The sequence below is a fragment of the Bos indicus genome, chromosome 4, assembly GCF_029378745.1.
Source record: "Bos indicus isolate NIAB-ARS_2022 breed Sahiwal x Tharparkar chromosome 4, NIAB-ARS_B.indTharparkar_mat_pri_1.0, whole genome shotgun sequence".
Classification (NCBI taxonomy): Eukaryota; Metazoa; Chordata; class Mammalia; order Artiodactyla; family Bovidae; genus Bos; species Bos indicus.
Genome location: NC_091763.1, coordinates 99,025,244 through 99,042,437, shown reverse-complemented (window position 1 = coordinate 99,042,437; position 17,194 = coordinate 99,025,244). Strand labels below are relative to the sequence as shown.

The 17,194-nt window shown below is 40.9% G+C and overlaps 1 protein-coding gene across 6 annotated transcripts in view; it reads right to left on the bottom strand.

The window, feature by feature from the left end:
• Positions 1-17,194, bottom strand: part of CALD1 (caldesmon 1) — a 205,095-nt gene that overhangs the window by 3,847 nt on the left and 184,054 nt on the right. For all 6 annotated transcript variants that reach the window (XM_070787336.1, XM_070787340.1, XM_070787341.1 and 3 more), the window contains 5 exons: positions 10,559-10,602; positions 10,375-10,453; positions 7,830-7,967; positions 7,226-7,321; positions 902-982 (listed from right to left, as the gene is read on the bottom strand). In XM_070787336.1, the coding sequence (XP_070643437.1) occupies positions 902-982; positions 7,226-7,321; positions 7,830-7,967; positions 10,375-10,453; positions 10,559-10,602 (438 nt within the window). The remainder of the gene's footprint in view (positions 1-901; positions 983-7,225; positions 7,322-7,829; positions 7,968-10,374; positions 10,454-10,558; positions 10,603-17,194) is intronic.

Here is a 17,194-nt window from a genome sequence, read left to right as displayed (position 1 = left end):
CTAATAGAGAAGATGGAATAACACACTCAGACTTAACAGCCCAGACTTTAGCACACAGAAGTAGGAAAGAGGAAGCAATTCTTTCCCTTTTGTGAATTGCAGTGATTCTTCAGATGCTTTTGAGATGTTCTTCAGTCCTAAGTTGCTTAAAAAGTGCTTCTGTGTATGGAGTTCTACCCTGGCCATAAGCAGACTAGCCTAATTTTACTAACTGTTACTCCCTGATTTTTCTTTTTTCAATTTTCTCTCTACCAAAAGAGAAGACTGGAATTATTACTTGAAATAAAATGCTACAACAAGGGGTCCTGTTTTTAGTTTATGCATCATTTAGGTATTGTCCAGAGTCCCCTTTATGAAGAATAAGCAGAAGAAGAAAAAAAAGACAAATCCAAACATCCTTAGCCACTAGTTTTCATAGGGTAGCAAATTTTGCTAACTTTTGAATGTTATTTTAATTTTTTGTCATATCAGCCTTGAGTCCTAGGCTGCTGGCAATGCGACCCCTTAGAATGGCTCCAGAAAGCAGCTTTCAAACTACCCTGTAGGGAGAGAGAAGTTTCTTCCCTGGGCAATCTGAAAATTCTGATCTTCAAACCTGGACTTAGAATATCTTAGAAAGAGTTTCATGGTATAGATCAACACCCCTTTTACTACGATGTTTCTGGAAAGTCTGGGAACCATCTCACGGATCTGGACTATTTACCTTGTGTAACTGACAAACCTACCACGCTGAAGGCTCCAGGACACTGCCCTTCACTGTACCATATACAGGTCTTTAGAAACTGATGGTTACTCAGGCAAGACTGTGGATCAGTGCTATTTCTCATTTGACCCTGGGACCTCACACTGCAGGATACAGTAGGAAATGAACCCATGAAAAACAAATCTCCCAGTAGATTACCTTAGTGGGTGAAGTGACCTTGTCCACAGATTGCTTTTCCCAGAGGTTCCTCTTGCCAGATACATCTCCTGGCCTCAAATCCTAATGAACAGAAAGCAGAAAAATTAATATGTGGCTCTTTGTATGTTCTGGCCAGGTCTAAATAAATCACATGTTGTTTATTTGTGTAACACACTTTATCCGAGTGATGTGAAATGGTTTGAATCAAAAGGATTGCTAACCATTGTTTGATTTTATATAGACCCTGACCTATGTTGTGACACGAGAATGGGCTCAAACTATCCAGCACTGAGGTCCCGTTATTCACTGAGGACTTACTGTTTATTGACCTGTAAAATTGGAATATAAGCATATTTAAAATGAGATAGCCTATTTTTAACTTTCTATGTCCTTAGAAGTGAATAGCACATAGGTTTTAAATAATTTTTGGTATGAAAGTGAAAGTTGCTCAGTCGTGTCCGACTCTTTGCGACCCCATGGAGTCCATGGAATTCTCTAGGCCAGAATACTGGAGTGGGAATCCCAGGGACGGGGGAGCCTGGCGGGCTTCCGTCTACGGGGTCACACAGAGTCGGACACGACTGAAGCGACTTAGCAGCAGCAGCCTTTCCCTTCTCCAGGGGATCTTCCCAACCCAGAGATCGAACCCAGGTCTCCCGCAGTGCAGGTGGATTCTTTACCAGCTGAGCCACAAGAGAAGTCAACAATACTGGAGTGGGTAGCCAATCCCTTCTCCAGGGGATCTTCCTGACCCAGGAACCGAACCAGGGTCTCCTGTATTGCAGGTGGATTCTTTATCTACTGAGCTATCAGGGAAGCCCAATTTTTTGGCATACTCCAACATAAAATAAAAAGTTTAAAAATTAAAAAATACCCAAAATAAATAAATAATTTTCAGGGGATTGGATAAACACTTCATCCCTTGCCAATTAGCTTTCTTTTTGGCCTCACGGCCCCCAGCCCTTAAGACTAATGCATATCAGCTGGACTTCCAATGGCCAACCCTGCATCTCTTCGCCTGAGGACTTCCTCAGGCTACAGGTGCCCACTTTGCCCACCCAGGGGGCAACCTGGATGTTCAGAGTCATCCCTAAGAGCAGTCTTCAATCACTCATCCATGAGATTTGGTGTGAGACTATTTCTTAGACTCGCTCACGCCTCAGGTAGGGTAACTAGAAGCATGTGTTTTGTGATGGCTTCTAGGTTTTTCCCAGTGGGGTTACGTTTAAAAGCTCACGTAGTGAGTTGCTTAATAAACATTCTTAATTGGCTGTTTTCTTTTCCCGCCTCACTTCCTATAGTGTTTTCTTCACGTCCCAAGTACACTACTTGCATAGGAACCACTATTTTAGGGCAGCCCAATCTAGGACACTTTTGTAATTACACTTTTCTCAGACTAAAATAATTTTATGTTTTCTGAGAAGCAAGTGGTAATTCAGAAGTGTATCAGGAGAAGCCAGCCCCATGAAAGTAAACATTTACTACAAACTGTACCCATAAGAGAAACTGACAGGTTGATGACATATGCAAGAACCCGTGAAAATCTTGGGAAGAAAACACTAAAATACGATAACAGCTATATATCTTGGATTTTTTATTTACTACCTCATAATGAATCTGGCTTAGACAAGGATCCAAATTTCTGTTTCCATTTACTTTTCTTCTAACATTTGCTTATATTAGTCCTTGGCAAAGGCAGTTTCTGGAAAATAAATGTGTTTTACTGAAATAGTAATGTTTATTTTGGCAAACCCTTTTCTCATTAGAAGGCAAAGCTAACAGCAATTGCATTTATCCATGGACACCAGTCTAAGCGGACGTATGTTTTTTCATAGATAACTATTGAGATTGTAACGTTGAAGATGCACTGGTTAATAGTATCATGTGAAGCAGTTCAGATTTACCTTAATCTTATTATTAATAAATTTCTGGATTTTCACTGTGATGTGGATTCCTGATATTCTGTTAGAGAGTTACACCTATTTAACTTGGAACCAGTAAGCAACAAATCAGGTTGTTTTTGAAAAGTTCCACTGTATATTTCCATGTAGGCAGAAGCTGCCAAATTGTCTGGAAGACTGTTTAAAAAATTTGGAGACTATAATCAGGAACATGCTAATGGTAGCTCTGGAAAGTGGCTATTACTACTTTATTTATTTGATTTATATAAGACAAATACTTTTTTTTTTTTTTAATGTGAATACTCTTCTACTGAGGAAAATGAATTGTATCTCCCTTAAATCCTGCCTATGAATCTTTTGAGGTCACTTAAAGAGTTTAGAGAGTCCATTTAAAGAAATATTAACATCCAAGTAGCAAACTGGCATTTTAAATCAAATGGGAAATATAAATGAAATTACCTGACTGGCCTACTACATTTTAGAGAAAGACCCACTCCAGAAGAACAGGGAAAAACGAAGGCAGGAAAGCAGACTTCCAGTCAACCAGAGATCAAAGAATGAAGAAGAGAATTCAGCTGAGAAGGACAAAGTTGGTATTTTTTTTTAAACAAAAAGAAACATAAATTAGCATTTTAATTGCTGTATATAACATGTAGTTTAGACACAAAGAACAGACAAACCAGGTACAACAGACATATTCAGAATTTTACACAGTGACACTGAAGTCCTATAAATTCTACCCACAAATAGCAATAGATGTCCCAGCAAAGAATCAGGTATAGATCAGTGTTTAAATAAGTTACTAATTTTTAGAAACCCCAAGTAATATTGATTTGACAAGCTTCTGAGCACTTTTAATTACATGAAAATTAATTCATAGCTAGCAGCAGAGGATGGTTTTTATCTTAGGTGAAGTTTAGAACTGAACACGAATCTCTTTTCCTTCTTCTTGAGGTTTCACTGGGTGAGCACTATTTTGGTGAGAAAACTTCTCTCTGATTTTTCCTTAATGGCCACGTGCCACACATCTGGAAACACAACCCTGGCTTTCCCCTCCACGCACATATGCCAAGGAATAGAAACCAAGGGCTAAGAATAAATCGCTTATGGCCCCCAATTAGAAGGGTGGCTTTGGGAGCCTCCTCTCTACTGTTGTCCTTAGGTAATCTTCTGACATCCTGAGCTCAGCGTCGGCCTGACCAGAATCCCCAGGCTGTCAAACTCACATGCCTTTCATGAAGAGACAGGTTAGAAACACAAAAGCCGAAAGTGGCTGGTGGAAGAAAATTTTAAATTTTGAAAAAGAGGGAATCGACAAATTAAAGAGTGCATACCTCCACACCTCAAAAATGTGTTTGAATTATAATTTTAAAAGGGAAAATAAAGCATGATGGCCTGGTCTACACAGATCTTAGCTGCAGGCCACCAGAGTGAAAAACCCTGGATAAGACCTAAACAGCCTTTCTTGACCTGACTTTCTAAGCCGCCTTCCTGGATTTAACCTTTTGTCTGATAAGTTTCATGTACTCATATCTACAGGACCCTTCCGGCTCTTCCCAGTAGTTTGGACATTTTCATTTCCTTTCTGTTGAATCCTTATTGTCTGTGGTTCACAATCCTGCCTTGTTGAACTCCAAGTTATTTCTCTTCCTGAATGACATGTTGCTGGTCTACTACACTTGGAATGTGCACAAAGCTCAAAGTTGCTTATTAAGAATACTCAAGCTGGCCTTTTATCTATAACATCAATTATGTATCATTATCTTTCGACCTGGCCTTTATCAAGGAAGCCACACTAGTCTACAAAATCCAATGGGACATGGGGAAAAAGAGATCATTCTGATGTATACTAATTGCCACATTCTTCTTTCCTTTTCTTCTCTACACAGTATTATAGTAGTTGCCAACCTTTTTGGCATGACGGACCCGTTTCAAGGAAGACAATTTTTCCATGGACCAGGGGTAGGGGAGAATGGTTTCAAGATGATTCAAATGTGTTACATTTATTGTGTACTTTATTTCTATTATTATATTACACTGTGAAATATAATGAAATAATTATACAATTCAGCAAAATGCAGAATCAGGCGGTAATGCAAGTGATGGAAAACAGCTGTAAATAAAGATGAACCTTCACTTGCTCTCCTGCCACTCACCTCCTGCTGTGTGTGACTCAGTTCCTAACAGGCCACAGACCACTGCTGGTCTGTAGTCTGGGGGTTGGGGACCCTGCCCTAGTAGACAGTCTAGCAAATTACTTATTAAATATTAGATAAAGCAGGCAATGATTTTGTAATTTCCCTGTAATGCCTGTTTGTCCTGCCATTTTTAGGAGGTCATCAATAATTCCCAGAAAATGGGGATTTTTGTGGAAACCTTGACTCAGCTATACCTATTGTAATACTAACTGAATTGAATCTTTTTAACACTCCCATTAGGATGAAATAGATGATAGGCTTATCAGTTAAAGTGTTGATAAAAGAGTATGGGTCAGGTCCTTGACCAAATATATGAGTATAATCTGGGACTGAAATGAAACAAGGTTGCAAATACATGTAAAAAACTGACCACCTCCTTTAGCAACGTGCCATATTCACCCAAGAAGAAAGAAGAAAAACATACACCTCTTTCTTCTTATCTTGCTATCCTGAGAAGTCTTAAATGGGTCCACAAACTTGCTGAACTTGTATTATATGCAATGTTTTAGGGGAGAGGGTCCTTAGATTTCATTAGGTTTTCAAAGGGATAATTCAATGAGGTTGATAAACACTGGTCTCGAACCATAAAACTTTATATTACCTGCCATTAAAAAATAATTTCCATTCTTTATATCACCTTGGGTGCTAGGGAAACTTGAGGCACTAAAGATCACTTACCTTGAGGGTATCATCCCTTGCCTTGTGTGTGCTAAGTCACTTCAGTCATGTCTGACTCTTTTTGACCCCGTGGACTGTAGCCTGCCAGATTCCTGCCCATGGGATTTCCAGGCAAGAATACTGGAGTGGGTTGCCATGCCTCCTTCAGGGAATCTTCCCGAGCCAGGGATTGAACCTGTGTCTCTTAAGTCTCCTACATTGGTAGGCGGGTTCTTCACCACTAGGGCCACCCAGAAAGCCCTACTATCTCCTTTTATAGGCTTCCTTTCGTATATCTGAGGACTTCCCTGATGGCCCAGAGGGCAAGGAAATCTGCCAGCAATGCAGAAGACACAGGAGATGTGGGTTCGATCCCTGAGTCAGGAATATCCTCTGGAGGAGGAAATGGCAACCTACTCCAGTATTCTTGCCTGAAAAATCCCATGGACAGAGTAGTCTCAGGGGCTACAGTCCACAGTCACAAAGAATCTATATCTATTGGGAGCAGGAAAAAGATTTCTTTTCAATATATTAACTTTCCAGTTGTAAACTAGGTTCACATTAGTTTTATATCTCTGTGAGGCCTTTAGGTAAAGAATCTCAGGCTGAATATTAATTGATTATAAGGAATTGTACCCAAGAAGAGTATGGAAATATTTCCATTTTTTCTTTTTTCAGTTGGAAAGGTGATAAACTCTAGTGACTTTGGAGATTAAACATGGAGCCAATGGGTGCAATTAAATGCTCAATGGTGCAGAGACCTAGGGTTTGGGAAGCTTTTCTTCTGCCTCTGGAATGGGGTAGTTGTGACAGCAGAGTCTTTTGCTACCTTGGGCACCAACAAAGCTATAAAAGCCAACTGAACAGAGAAAGCTCACCAGTGTACAGTAGGGAGCTTCATAAGTCTTTTGATTATAATGATAAATGCAAGGCAACTACCATATACATTCAATGAAAAGGTTAAGAGAATATTTTTAGTAAGAAAGCCATGCTTAATAAGAAGATTTTAAATTTCCAAAAATAACATTCATAACCAGGTTTTATAGTTTCTAGTCTTACTGTTGTTTTGTTTTAAATGGCTTTTCTTTGGAGGTGTTGACAAGGAAATTACAGCAATTATTTCAACAACTACCTAATCACTGTATTTTTGTGTTAAGTTACAGAAATTAGGCAAATTAGAAAATGTGAGTTCGATAGCCAGCATAACATTCTAAGTCTAGGGGTGCTCTTGACACAGAAATGGCCGAGATCATTTGACATTTTCAAATTCCTAGCTTAACTCATAGAATAGAAACTAAACACACAGATAGTTAAGAGGGCAAATCTGAACTGCCTCCGCGATCCGGGAGGAGAGGTGATGACCGTTTCGTTCTACCTTCTGGGTAAATGACAGTGCAGCTGCTCGGGACTGCTCTCTCTCATCTGAGCCCCTCCTTGTTTGTTACTCAGCAGTCGCAGCCAAGAACAGGGGCCCTGTTTTTCCCAGACAAAACTCCCAACAGCCTGTTTTCTTCTGTTGCTGGAAGCTGAGCTATCAAAGACATTCAGAAAAACCTGGAGCTACTTACAGAAGGCTTGGGAGCAGGCGACTTGCTTCCCTCGGGCGTTTTGGTTAGCCATTCGTTGATGCGGCTGGAGACCCCCACCTTCAAGCCGGCGGTTTCCTGTAAAGGTCAAGCATCCAATGTTAAAGGGGAAAAAAAAAACTACCTGGAAATTCAAAGCAACCTCAAAATACTATTCAGTATTATTTCATACAGCACCAATCAATTGCTGATCATTATACGAACTATTTTAAGGAAAATGAACCTTGAACTTGATATTGAAAGCGTATGATATCTGGTTTTCTTCCCCCTGCACTTCCCCTCCCCTGCCAATCCCAAGGTTAGTGATGAACTCCGGGCATTGTATTTAGAGGCCTCTGGCCAGGGCATAGTATACAACCTCAGTATACAATCACATACCATAGTATATGAACCTCAGGAACACACTCTTTCTGACCTTGCTTTTGTGGTCATTGCAAAAAAAAGTAAGAATTATACTTTCTTCACTGCTTTTGTAATTAACTATGTAATTCCTAAAAGAAAAAAAAAGGGGAAAAAAAGGCGGGGGGGTGGGGGCGGGTGGCGGGGATCCAACCTCCAGAATGAAAAGACAGCAACCCTTGCTCACCTTGTTTGGTGTGCCCGAAGCAGTGGGGGATGAGAACACATTGCCTTTCTCCCACATGCTCTTGATGTTGCGGACACCTTCGGCAGGAACAGGAAGGTCCGAGGCTGCTGGCTTTGTAGGTTTTGCAGCTTTTGTTCCCTGAAGTATGTGAATTATTTTTAGGATTGGTGCTGATAAGTTTGTTCTCATAAAACTATAGTAAGCCTGTCTGCCTCAACGTTATCACTCAACAAATTCATTGGGTAAACACCTTCACCAAAAGTGACTCATAATTTCCATACATTTTGATAACATCTCTATTTCCGAATAAACCATTATATCTACTTCAGAGGATCTTTTCAAATTGAAATATGCTTTTCATTAGCATCTCCCCCCGCCACTTATTGTTATAGTGATATGCTACTTCATTTCTTCAACAGACACTTCTTGAGTGCCTGCTGTGTGCCAGGCACTGTGTTAGGCTCTGGGGACATGGTGGCACTCAAGAGTCTGCTCTGTAAGCCCCACTGGACTGACATTAGTAGGACAGATGGTAACTAGTTATTCAGTATTATTTCACCTTGCAATAAGTACTATGAAAGATGAGTGTGGAGCTGAAAGCATGCCGAGACCACAGAACAGGACAGTGGTACTTAGTTTAGGGGCTTCCCAGGTGGCTCAAGTGGTAAAGAATCCACCTGCGCTGCAGGAGATGCAGGAAACATGGGTTTGATCCCAGGGTTGGTCAGATCCCCTGGAGGAGGGCACAGCAACACACTCCTGTATTCTTGCCAGAAAAATCCCATGAACAGGGGAGTCTGGCAGGCTACAGTCCAAAGGGTTGAAAAGAGTCAGACAAGACTGTGCAACTGAGCACGAACTTAGTTGCTGCTGCTAAGTCGCTTCAGTCGTGTCCAACTCTGTGCAACCCCAGAGACGGCAGCCCACCAGACTCCCCTGTCCCTGGGATTCTCCAGGCAAGAACACTGGAGTGGGTTGCCATTTCCTTCTCCAATGCATGAAAGTGAAAAGTGAAAGTGAAGTCGCTCAGTTGTGTCCGACTCTAGCAACCCCATGGACTGCAGACCACCAGGCTCCTCCGTCCATGGGATTTTCCAGGCAAAAGTACTGGAGTGGGGTGCCATTGCCTTCTCCGACACACTTAGTTAAGGGGGGCAAAAGTAGGCCACTTTGCGGACGAGACATTTAAACCCAGATCTAATGGAAGACTTCAAAGAGGTTGGTGAAGGAAAGCACAAACACCGTTTCATGCAGAGCTAACAGTATATGCCAAGAAACAAAGATAGGGATATGCCAAAACATCGAGAAAGACTGAGAGACCACTGCATGGAGAATATACTGGAAGGAGGAATGAACGGGTGTAAAAAAGAAAGATGTGCATCCAAGATACTTTTCCAGCAGTAGTGATGCACACACCCTAAATCATGCAGTTTCTCTCCTGGTCCTGCTTTGGGGCCTGTGGCATGTGTCACCAAGGTGGGCAGCCAGGGTGAGTGGCCCCACTGCTGGACTACGTAAAGGCTGAAGCCATAGTCTTGGCTTCATTAACCCTGTTAGAGTTATGACCAATTCAACCACAGAAAAAAACTATTTGCAATTTGTCTTATTTGTCTTATATTTTAGTGGCCATTTAATCTTCTGAAAATCTCCTCATGAATGTTAGGACTTGATTATTCACTTGGTAAACCATCCAGAACGCTTTCTTATTCCCTCTCATCATTACAAACTATTTTATAGGCATCTCCACTCTGCAGTACAAAGGACAGGATCTAATCAAATTGAACTGATCCAGTTACATCATAGCAGACAACTGAAACGAAAGTCTACACAAAAGAGGAAAAAAAATCAGTATTGCATCCTGATCAATGGCACCCTACCCTCGTAGTGCTTTGGTACTTGGAAATATACATTATTTCCAAATTGAGTAGAACTCCTAGGTCAACTGGCAGTGGGGAAAGAAAGCTGGATTAGACAGAGGCATAAAACTATGATCCTTCAAATATAAAACAATCAATTTGAAATTGACTATTAAATTCCAGCTGGCTATCATCTTTATATTAATTTATACTACTAATTTATTTGATAATAAAAGTTCTTATAGACAAAGAAGGACTAATCATGGTTGTAAAGGACCTGTTTAAACTATATATGGGAACACCTTTTATAAGGAATTAAGAATATTGAAGATATACTTGTGAACATATAAATAATACAGTTAAGTAACAAATTCATTAAAAAAAATTACACCTTCATTAAAGAACACTCAGGTGGAAAGTAGTAAATAATTTATTTAAAACTTTTCTATAATTTATCTTTACTATTGCTTTCTCTATAACTAGTTCAAAATAATAAAGCATCATTAACATTCTAACACTACTGGACTTGATTATTGTCCTAAGTGTTTCTCTGATTGTTTATACAATCAGAGTTGATTTCTGTTTGACCATAACACTGAGGCTACAGTCTGTGGGTTCGCATAGAGTCAGACACGACAGAGTGACTAACACTTTCACTTCAGTTTCCTAACATCGAGGACGTCTCTCACCTCAATTGCACTGGTGTATTGCTCCAGTCTGCTGTCAATCTTGGAGACTACTGCTGCTTGATGAGTTGATTTGACACCACTGTTAAGTAAATAAACACACACAGACATGCATAAAAATATGAGAGAATTTTCCCATTACATCGAATGGTTGATGATTCTCAATTCAACAATCAACCATATTTACCTTTTCTGCACAGACTTATTCAAAAATTCTGCTCGCTCTTCTATCTAGGAATAGGAAAAAAAATAAAACCAGTTAATATTTTCAGCTTATAAAGAGAGTTTCTCAGTCCATACTATTATTTTTCCTGAACCTGGGGAATAAAAGCACCAAAGAGTGTCAAAGAGTAAGAGGGTGCTGTGCACAGCACCTCTGCTAGGGAGGAAAATGACACATTAGGTATTTGATAATGAGGTTTGTGATACTGGGAGATGAAGGTAGGATTGGCAGAAGACAGAGAAATACGAAGTTCTGGAAACAAAGACTAGATAGAATGGAATAAAAATGCCTCTGAAAAAACATAAATCAACAGCAAAACAATCACATTTCAAGACTAACTTTTTTTGCTTTTGCTTTCTGACATACTTTAAATTTTTTTCATTTTTTATTGAGGTATAAATGATGTAACATTAGTTTTAGGTATACAGCATAATGATTTGATATTTGTATATATAAGAATGATAACCAGGAACTGTGATCTGTTCACTTACTGCTTAGTCTGGTTTCCTAATTTTGATAGCTATTACTGAACTTAATTTGCCCTGAATGTAGAAGACCGATGTGGGGCTGAGTGAAACTGGGGCACAGCTCACCAGGAATGGCTGAGGCTTCTCATGAAAACCCTAGTAGTCCAAGTGGGAAATAAGGAAATAAGCCCAGAGAAACTCCTATGAGTATACTGATGGATAGTTTGCCAAGTTGCTTCAGTCGTGTCCGACTCTGTGCGACCCCATGGACTGCAGCCTACCAGGCTTCTCCGTCCATGGGACTCTCCAGGCAAGAACACTAGAGTGGGTTGCCATTTCCTTCTCCAATGCATGAAAGTGGAAAGTGAAAGTGAACTCGCTCAGTCGTGTCTGACTCTTAGCGACCCCATGGACTGCAGCCTACCATGCTCCTGCATCCATGGGATTTTCCGGGCAACAGTACTGGAGTGGGGTGCCATTGCCTTCTCCGACGGATAGTTTAGTATTTTTTAATACATATTTTTTAAAGCTAGAAATTTTTGCTACAACTAAAGCTGCTAAATCAAGCATTGTATTTTACTAAAACTGCATCACTCAAATCCAAATGTTCTTCATAAGGCAGCAAATATTTGTTGACTCCTTATGATACCCAACTCCAGGCTAGAAATAGCCTTTGCCATGCATCCTCTGTCATCAGCAAATAGTAACACCTTTGCATATGACTGCATGTGCAAAGCACATAGGTCCATTTTCTGTCCTGTTCAGGAATCTACTGGATTATAGTTACCGTAGAATCGTGCATATCAACAACCTCAAATAAGCAGATGATACAACTCTAATGGCAGAAAGCAAACAGGAACTAAAGAGCCTCTTGATGAGGTTGAAAGAGGAGAGTGAAAAAACTGGCTTAAAACTCAACGTTCAAAAAACTAAGATCATGGCATCTGGTCCCATTACTTCATGGCAAATAGATGGGGAAAATGTAGAAACAGTGACTGATTTTATTTTCTTGGGCTCCAAAATCACTGTGGATGGTGAACTACAGCCATGAAATAAAAAGATGCTTGCTCCTTAAAAGGAAAGCTATGACAAACCTAGACAGTATCTTAAAAAGTGAAGACATCACTTTGCTCACAAAGGTCCATATAGTCAAAGCTATGATGTTGAAGCTGAAACTCCAATACTTTGGCCATCTGATGCGAAGAGCTGACTCATCTGAAAATACCCTGATGCTGGGAAAGATTGAGGGCAGGAGGAGAAGGGGACGATAGAGGATGAGATGGTTGGATGGCATCACCAACTCAATGGACATGAGTTTGGGTGAACTCCAGGAGTTGGTGATGGACAGGGAGGCCTGGCGTGCTGTGGTTCAAGGGGTCGCAAAGAGTCAGACACGACTGAGCAACTGAACTGAACTGAACTGATGGTTTTTCTGGTAATTATGTAGAGATGTGAGCATTGGCCAATAGAGAAAGCTGAGTACCAAAGAATTCATGCTTTCAAATTGTGGTGCTGGAGAAGACTCTTGAGAGTCCTTTGGACAGCCAGGAGGTCAAACCACTCAATCCTAAAGGAAATCAACCCTGAATATTCATTGGAAGGACTGCTGAAGCTGAAGCTCCAATACTTCGTTTACTTGATGCAAAGAGCTGACTCACTGGAAAAGACCTTGATGGTGGGAAAGATTGAGGGCAGGAGGAGAAGAGGCGACAGAGGATGTGATGGTTGGATAGTATCACCAATTCAATGGACACGAGTTTGAGCAAACTCCGGGAGACACTAAAGGACAGGGAAGCCTGGCGTGCTGCAGTCCACGGGGTCACAAAGAATTGGACACGACTTAGCAATTGAACAACAACAAGAATACTGGAGCAGCTGACCTTCGCCTACAATCTTCGAAATGTCAGTGGCTTTTTCTAGACTGTTGGCCTAGGACTCAGAGATTATTAATAAATAACCTTAAGCTTTTTGGAAAACATGCTTCACTCCTAATATCAGTTGAACAATACTTTTATAGATGTTAGTGAGGGCACTTCATCCTTTCCGATGATTTCTTACAAAGATAAAATCTAACTCATTAATATTAAACTTTATGCAAAAATGTGCTATCGGTATCCCCGAGTTTATGAGGTGTAAAGGGTTTAAAACCCTTATTTTTCTGATTTTAACATGAACTTAGAAGTGTATTTTTGGAGGAAAAGTTCCCAGCTAAATTTTTTCTGAATGAGATAAAATACATTAGAACCACATAATGTACTGGCACTTGTAATATTATTCACTCATCTATCCATCCAACCTTTATCCCTGACAACCTGTCTGTCAAACAACCAACAAACCAATAAATTATATGTGAGCACCACTTACTCCTTGGAAGGAAAGTTATGACCAACCTAGATAGCATATGAAAAAGCAGAGACATTACTTTGCCAACAAAGGTCCATCTAGTCAAGGCTATGGTTTTTCCTGTGGTCATGTGTGGATGTGAGAGTTGGATTGTGAAGAAAGCTGAGCACCGAAGAATTGATGCTTTTGAACTGTGGTGTTGGAGAAGACTCTTGAGAGTCCCTTGGACTGCAAGGAGATCCAACCAGTCCATTCTGAAGAAGATCAGCCCTGGGTGTTCTCTGGAAGGAATGATGCTAAAGCTGAAACTCCAGTACTTTGGCCACCTTATGCGAAGAGTTGACTCATCACCAGGAAAAGACCCTGATGCTGGGAGGGACTGGGGGCAGGAGGAGAAGGGGACGACAGAGGATGAGATGGCTGGATGGCATCACCGACTCGATGGACCTGAGTTTGAGTGAACTCCGGGAAATGGTGATGGACAGGGAGGCCTGTCATGCTGCGGTTCATGGGGTCGCAAAGAGTCAGACATGACTGAGCGACTGAACTGAACTGAACTAAACCTATTATATAAAATTAAACACCAATGGTGTATAAGATAGGGCTCCAATTCTGTACGGAGTCAGTAGGGGAGACTAGCAGAACACATAAATGAAAATTTTAAAATTCAGTGGTAGATAAACAGCAAAGTCCTACTGTAGTACAGGGAACTACATCCCGTCTCCTGGGACAAACCATAGTGGAAAAGAATATTAAAAAAGAATGTATATATGTGTAAAACTGAGTCACTGTGTTATACAGAAGAGACTGGCACAACATTGCAAATCAACTGTACTTCAAAAAAATAAAAATTTAGAAATTATTAAAAACCTAAACAGTAGGTGAAGGTGAAGTCGCTCAGTCGTGTCCAACTCTCTGCAACCCTGTGGACAGTAGCCTACCAGGCTTCTCCGTCCATGGGATTCTCAAGGCAAGCATACTGGAGTGGTTTACCATTTCCTTCTCCAGGGGATCTTCCCAAGGCAGACGCTTTAACCTAGTAGGTACCATATTAAAGATTAAAAAATGGGAGAGTTGGAGAAAGCTTTTCAGATGTTCTAGTATTTGAGCTGATTTTTATAGTTTATAGTTTACACGGCTTTATAAGTGAGTTCATGAAAGTGAGGGTGGGGAGTGTGTGCGTTGGAGGGTAAAGGACATTTGTTGTAGAGCAGACACACATACAAAGATTTGGGGAACCAAGAAGCAAGCAGAGCAGTGGGACTGAAGAATGGAGAACCGCTAGCATCTTTGTAGCACCTCTAGCATCGTTCTGACCTGGGGATCATCTTGTTAATGTTGGCAGTCACATTTATTCACATTATGGCTCTTAGACTCTAACGTCTCCTTCTGTATCTACAGTATTCAATACAGCTTGATCTCATCATCACATTTTGTCAGGACTTATTGATGCATTTTTGCTGGCAAATGTCTGCACTTAGTGACTCTGGGTAATGTAACAATTTCTACTAAATTTGTAAATTACTTGTTCTGTGTAAGGAGTTTAAAGAGAGAAACTGGTTCTTCTATAAACCAAGAGGTGGCACTGTGGTCCTAATAAAACGGGAAAATCACACACATTTCAGCAAACTGGTGCTCTTCTTAACTCCACACTCCTTCCACCACGAGTATATGAAAATAATAATAATAAAAACAAAATTTTAAATTTAATTTACTTAAAACTTATTCTTTGTATGTCTTAGGTAAGAAAGCTCATTCACTGCCAGCATAATTTAACTATGAGAAACCAGATTCTGAGCTTCTCAGACGAGGAACGTAAGCCATGAGAAATCAATAAAATACACCAGTGGATAATATCGTGTGGTCAGATATCAAATGTTTCTCCTCCCGCTGGCATTCGACAATGTTAGCTTGTGACCATTTATAAAAGCTGCAGGGCCAAAAGTGTCAACAGTTGCAGGAATTTCAATTGTAGGACATGAAATGAAATTATAAAACAAGAGCCACAGCAGGTTCTTCAAGGCACATACTATGGAGAAAAACACGAGATTGCCTACTCTTGAAAGCACATCTCTGTTACACAGAAATTGAAAGTTTCTTTTTTATATGTCAATTTTGATGGCTCACACATGCCTCTCTACTAGAACACTGTTGTTCAGTTGCTCAGTCGTGTCTGACTGCGACTGCAACTTGCCAGGCTTTCCTGTCCTTCTCTACCAGAATAAGTAGATAAATGGCTTTGTGGGAACTCTGGAGTCTGGTTGATGGAAACACTAGAGAAGCTAAGTTGGGAACCTTGGTAGAGAGATGTTTGAAGAAAGAGGATGGGTTGCAGTTTCTTTTGAAAAACAAAGTAGAAATTAGAAGTCTCGATAACTACAACTTTTCTCACGTTCCCACACACAGTTCAAGGAAAGCTTAGGTCAGGTGGCGATTGAAGGAAGGTTGAAAGAGAGAGGACACTTCTTTTTTTTGATTTTCGATGAGCCAGGAAGAAATGGACCCAGACAGAGGGGGACCGAGTGGCTGTGCAGAGATGGTCTAAAGTGAGCAGGGTTTGCATCTTTCTGCTCTTTCTCCTTCAGCTGCTGCTGCTGCTGCTAAGTCACTTCAGTCGTGTTCGACTCTGTGCAACCCCATAGATGGCAGCCCACCAGGCACCCCCATCCCTGGGATTCTCCAGGCAAGAACATTGGAGTGGGTTGCCATTTCCTTCCCCAATGCATGAAAGTGAAAAGTGAAAGTGAAGTCGCTCAGTCATGTCTGACTTTTAGCGACCCCATGAACTGCAGCCTTCCAGGCTCCTCCATCCATGGGATTTTCCAGGCAAGAGTACTGGAGTGGGGTGCCATTGCCTTCTCCGTTCTCCTTCAGCAGGGGTATGCAAATAGAGTTTTGCCTGTGTTCTCCACCCACCCATAAACTAAGAACATTTTACATTGTTAAATGGTTTGGAAAAGCTCAAAAGAATATTTTGTAACATAGGAAGACTTTATGAAATTCAAATTTCAGATCCATAAATGAAGCTCACTTACTCCACACAGCCTCTCTCTCCTCCTTCTGTTCCACTCAGAGACCTCACTGAGCTGGTAGTGTGCACTTGGTTACCCTTGTAATTCTTGAGTTTTCCTGAGGTGGTCAACGATATGAGTGCCCTATGGACAGTGACCCTGCTTTGTGCTTCCCTCCTTCATAGTTCATTGCACATATTAGATTTGTTATAAATATCAAACAAGAAAACTCCTCCTGAAGCAGCCCTTGAGATGAGGTTGAAGTATAAGGAGCTTATTTGGGAGGGGTTAGAACCATGGCAACCCACTCCAGTGTTCTTGCCTGGAGAATCCCAGGGACAGAGGAGCCTAATGGGCTGCCGTCTATGGGGTCGCACAGAGTCGGACACGACTGAAGCGACTTAGCAGCAGCAGCAGCAGCAGAACCATGGTAAACTGGGACCCCGACCATCCTAAAGACTAAAGGAAATGTTCTAGGAATAAAACATACTGGTTTCCATGTGAAACAGGTAATAAGTGTAAGTGTAAATAACTGACTTTTGATCAAAATGTACACACACTGATAGACATACACACACACACACACATTAACCAGCTGCAGCCTGGCTATGATTCTATACTGCCTTTACCTGTTGTCAGGGCTTTGTAACCTAGCTAGGATCACAGAAAATAAAAACGGCTCAAAGTTCCAATCTCTAAAGTTTCATTCGTCCATGTATTTATTCAATAAGCACGTACTCCCTACATCAGTGAGTATCTTCACCGTGCCAGGGACTCAA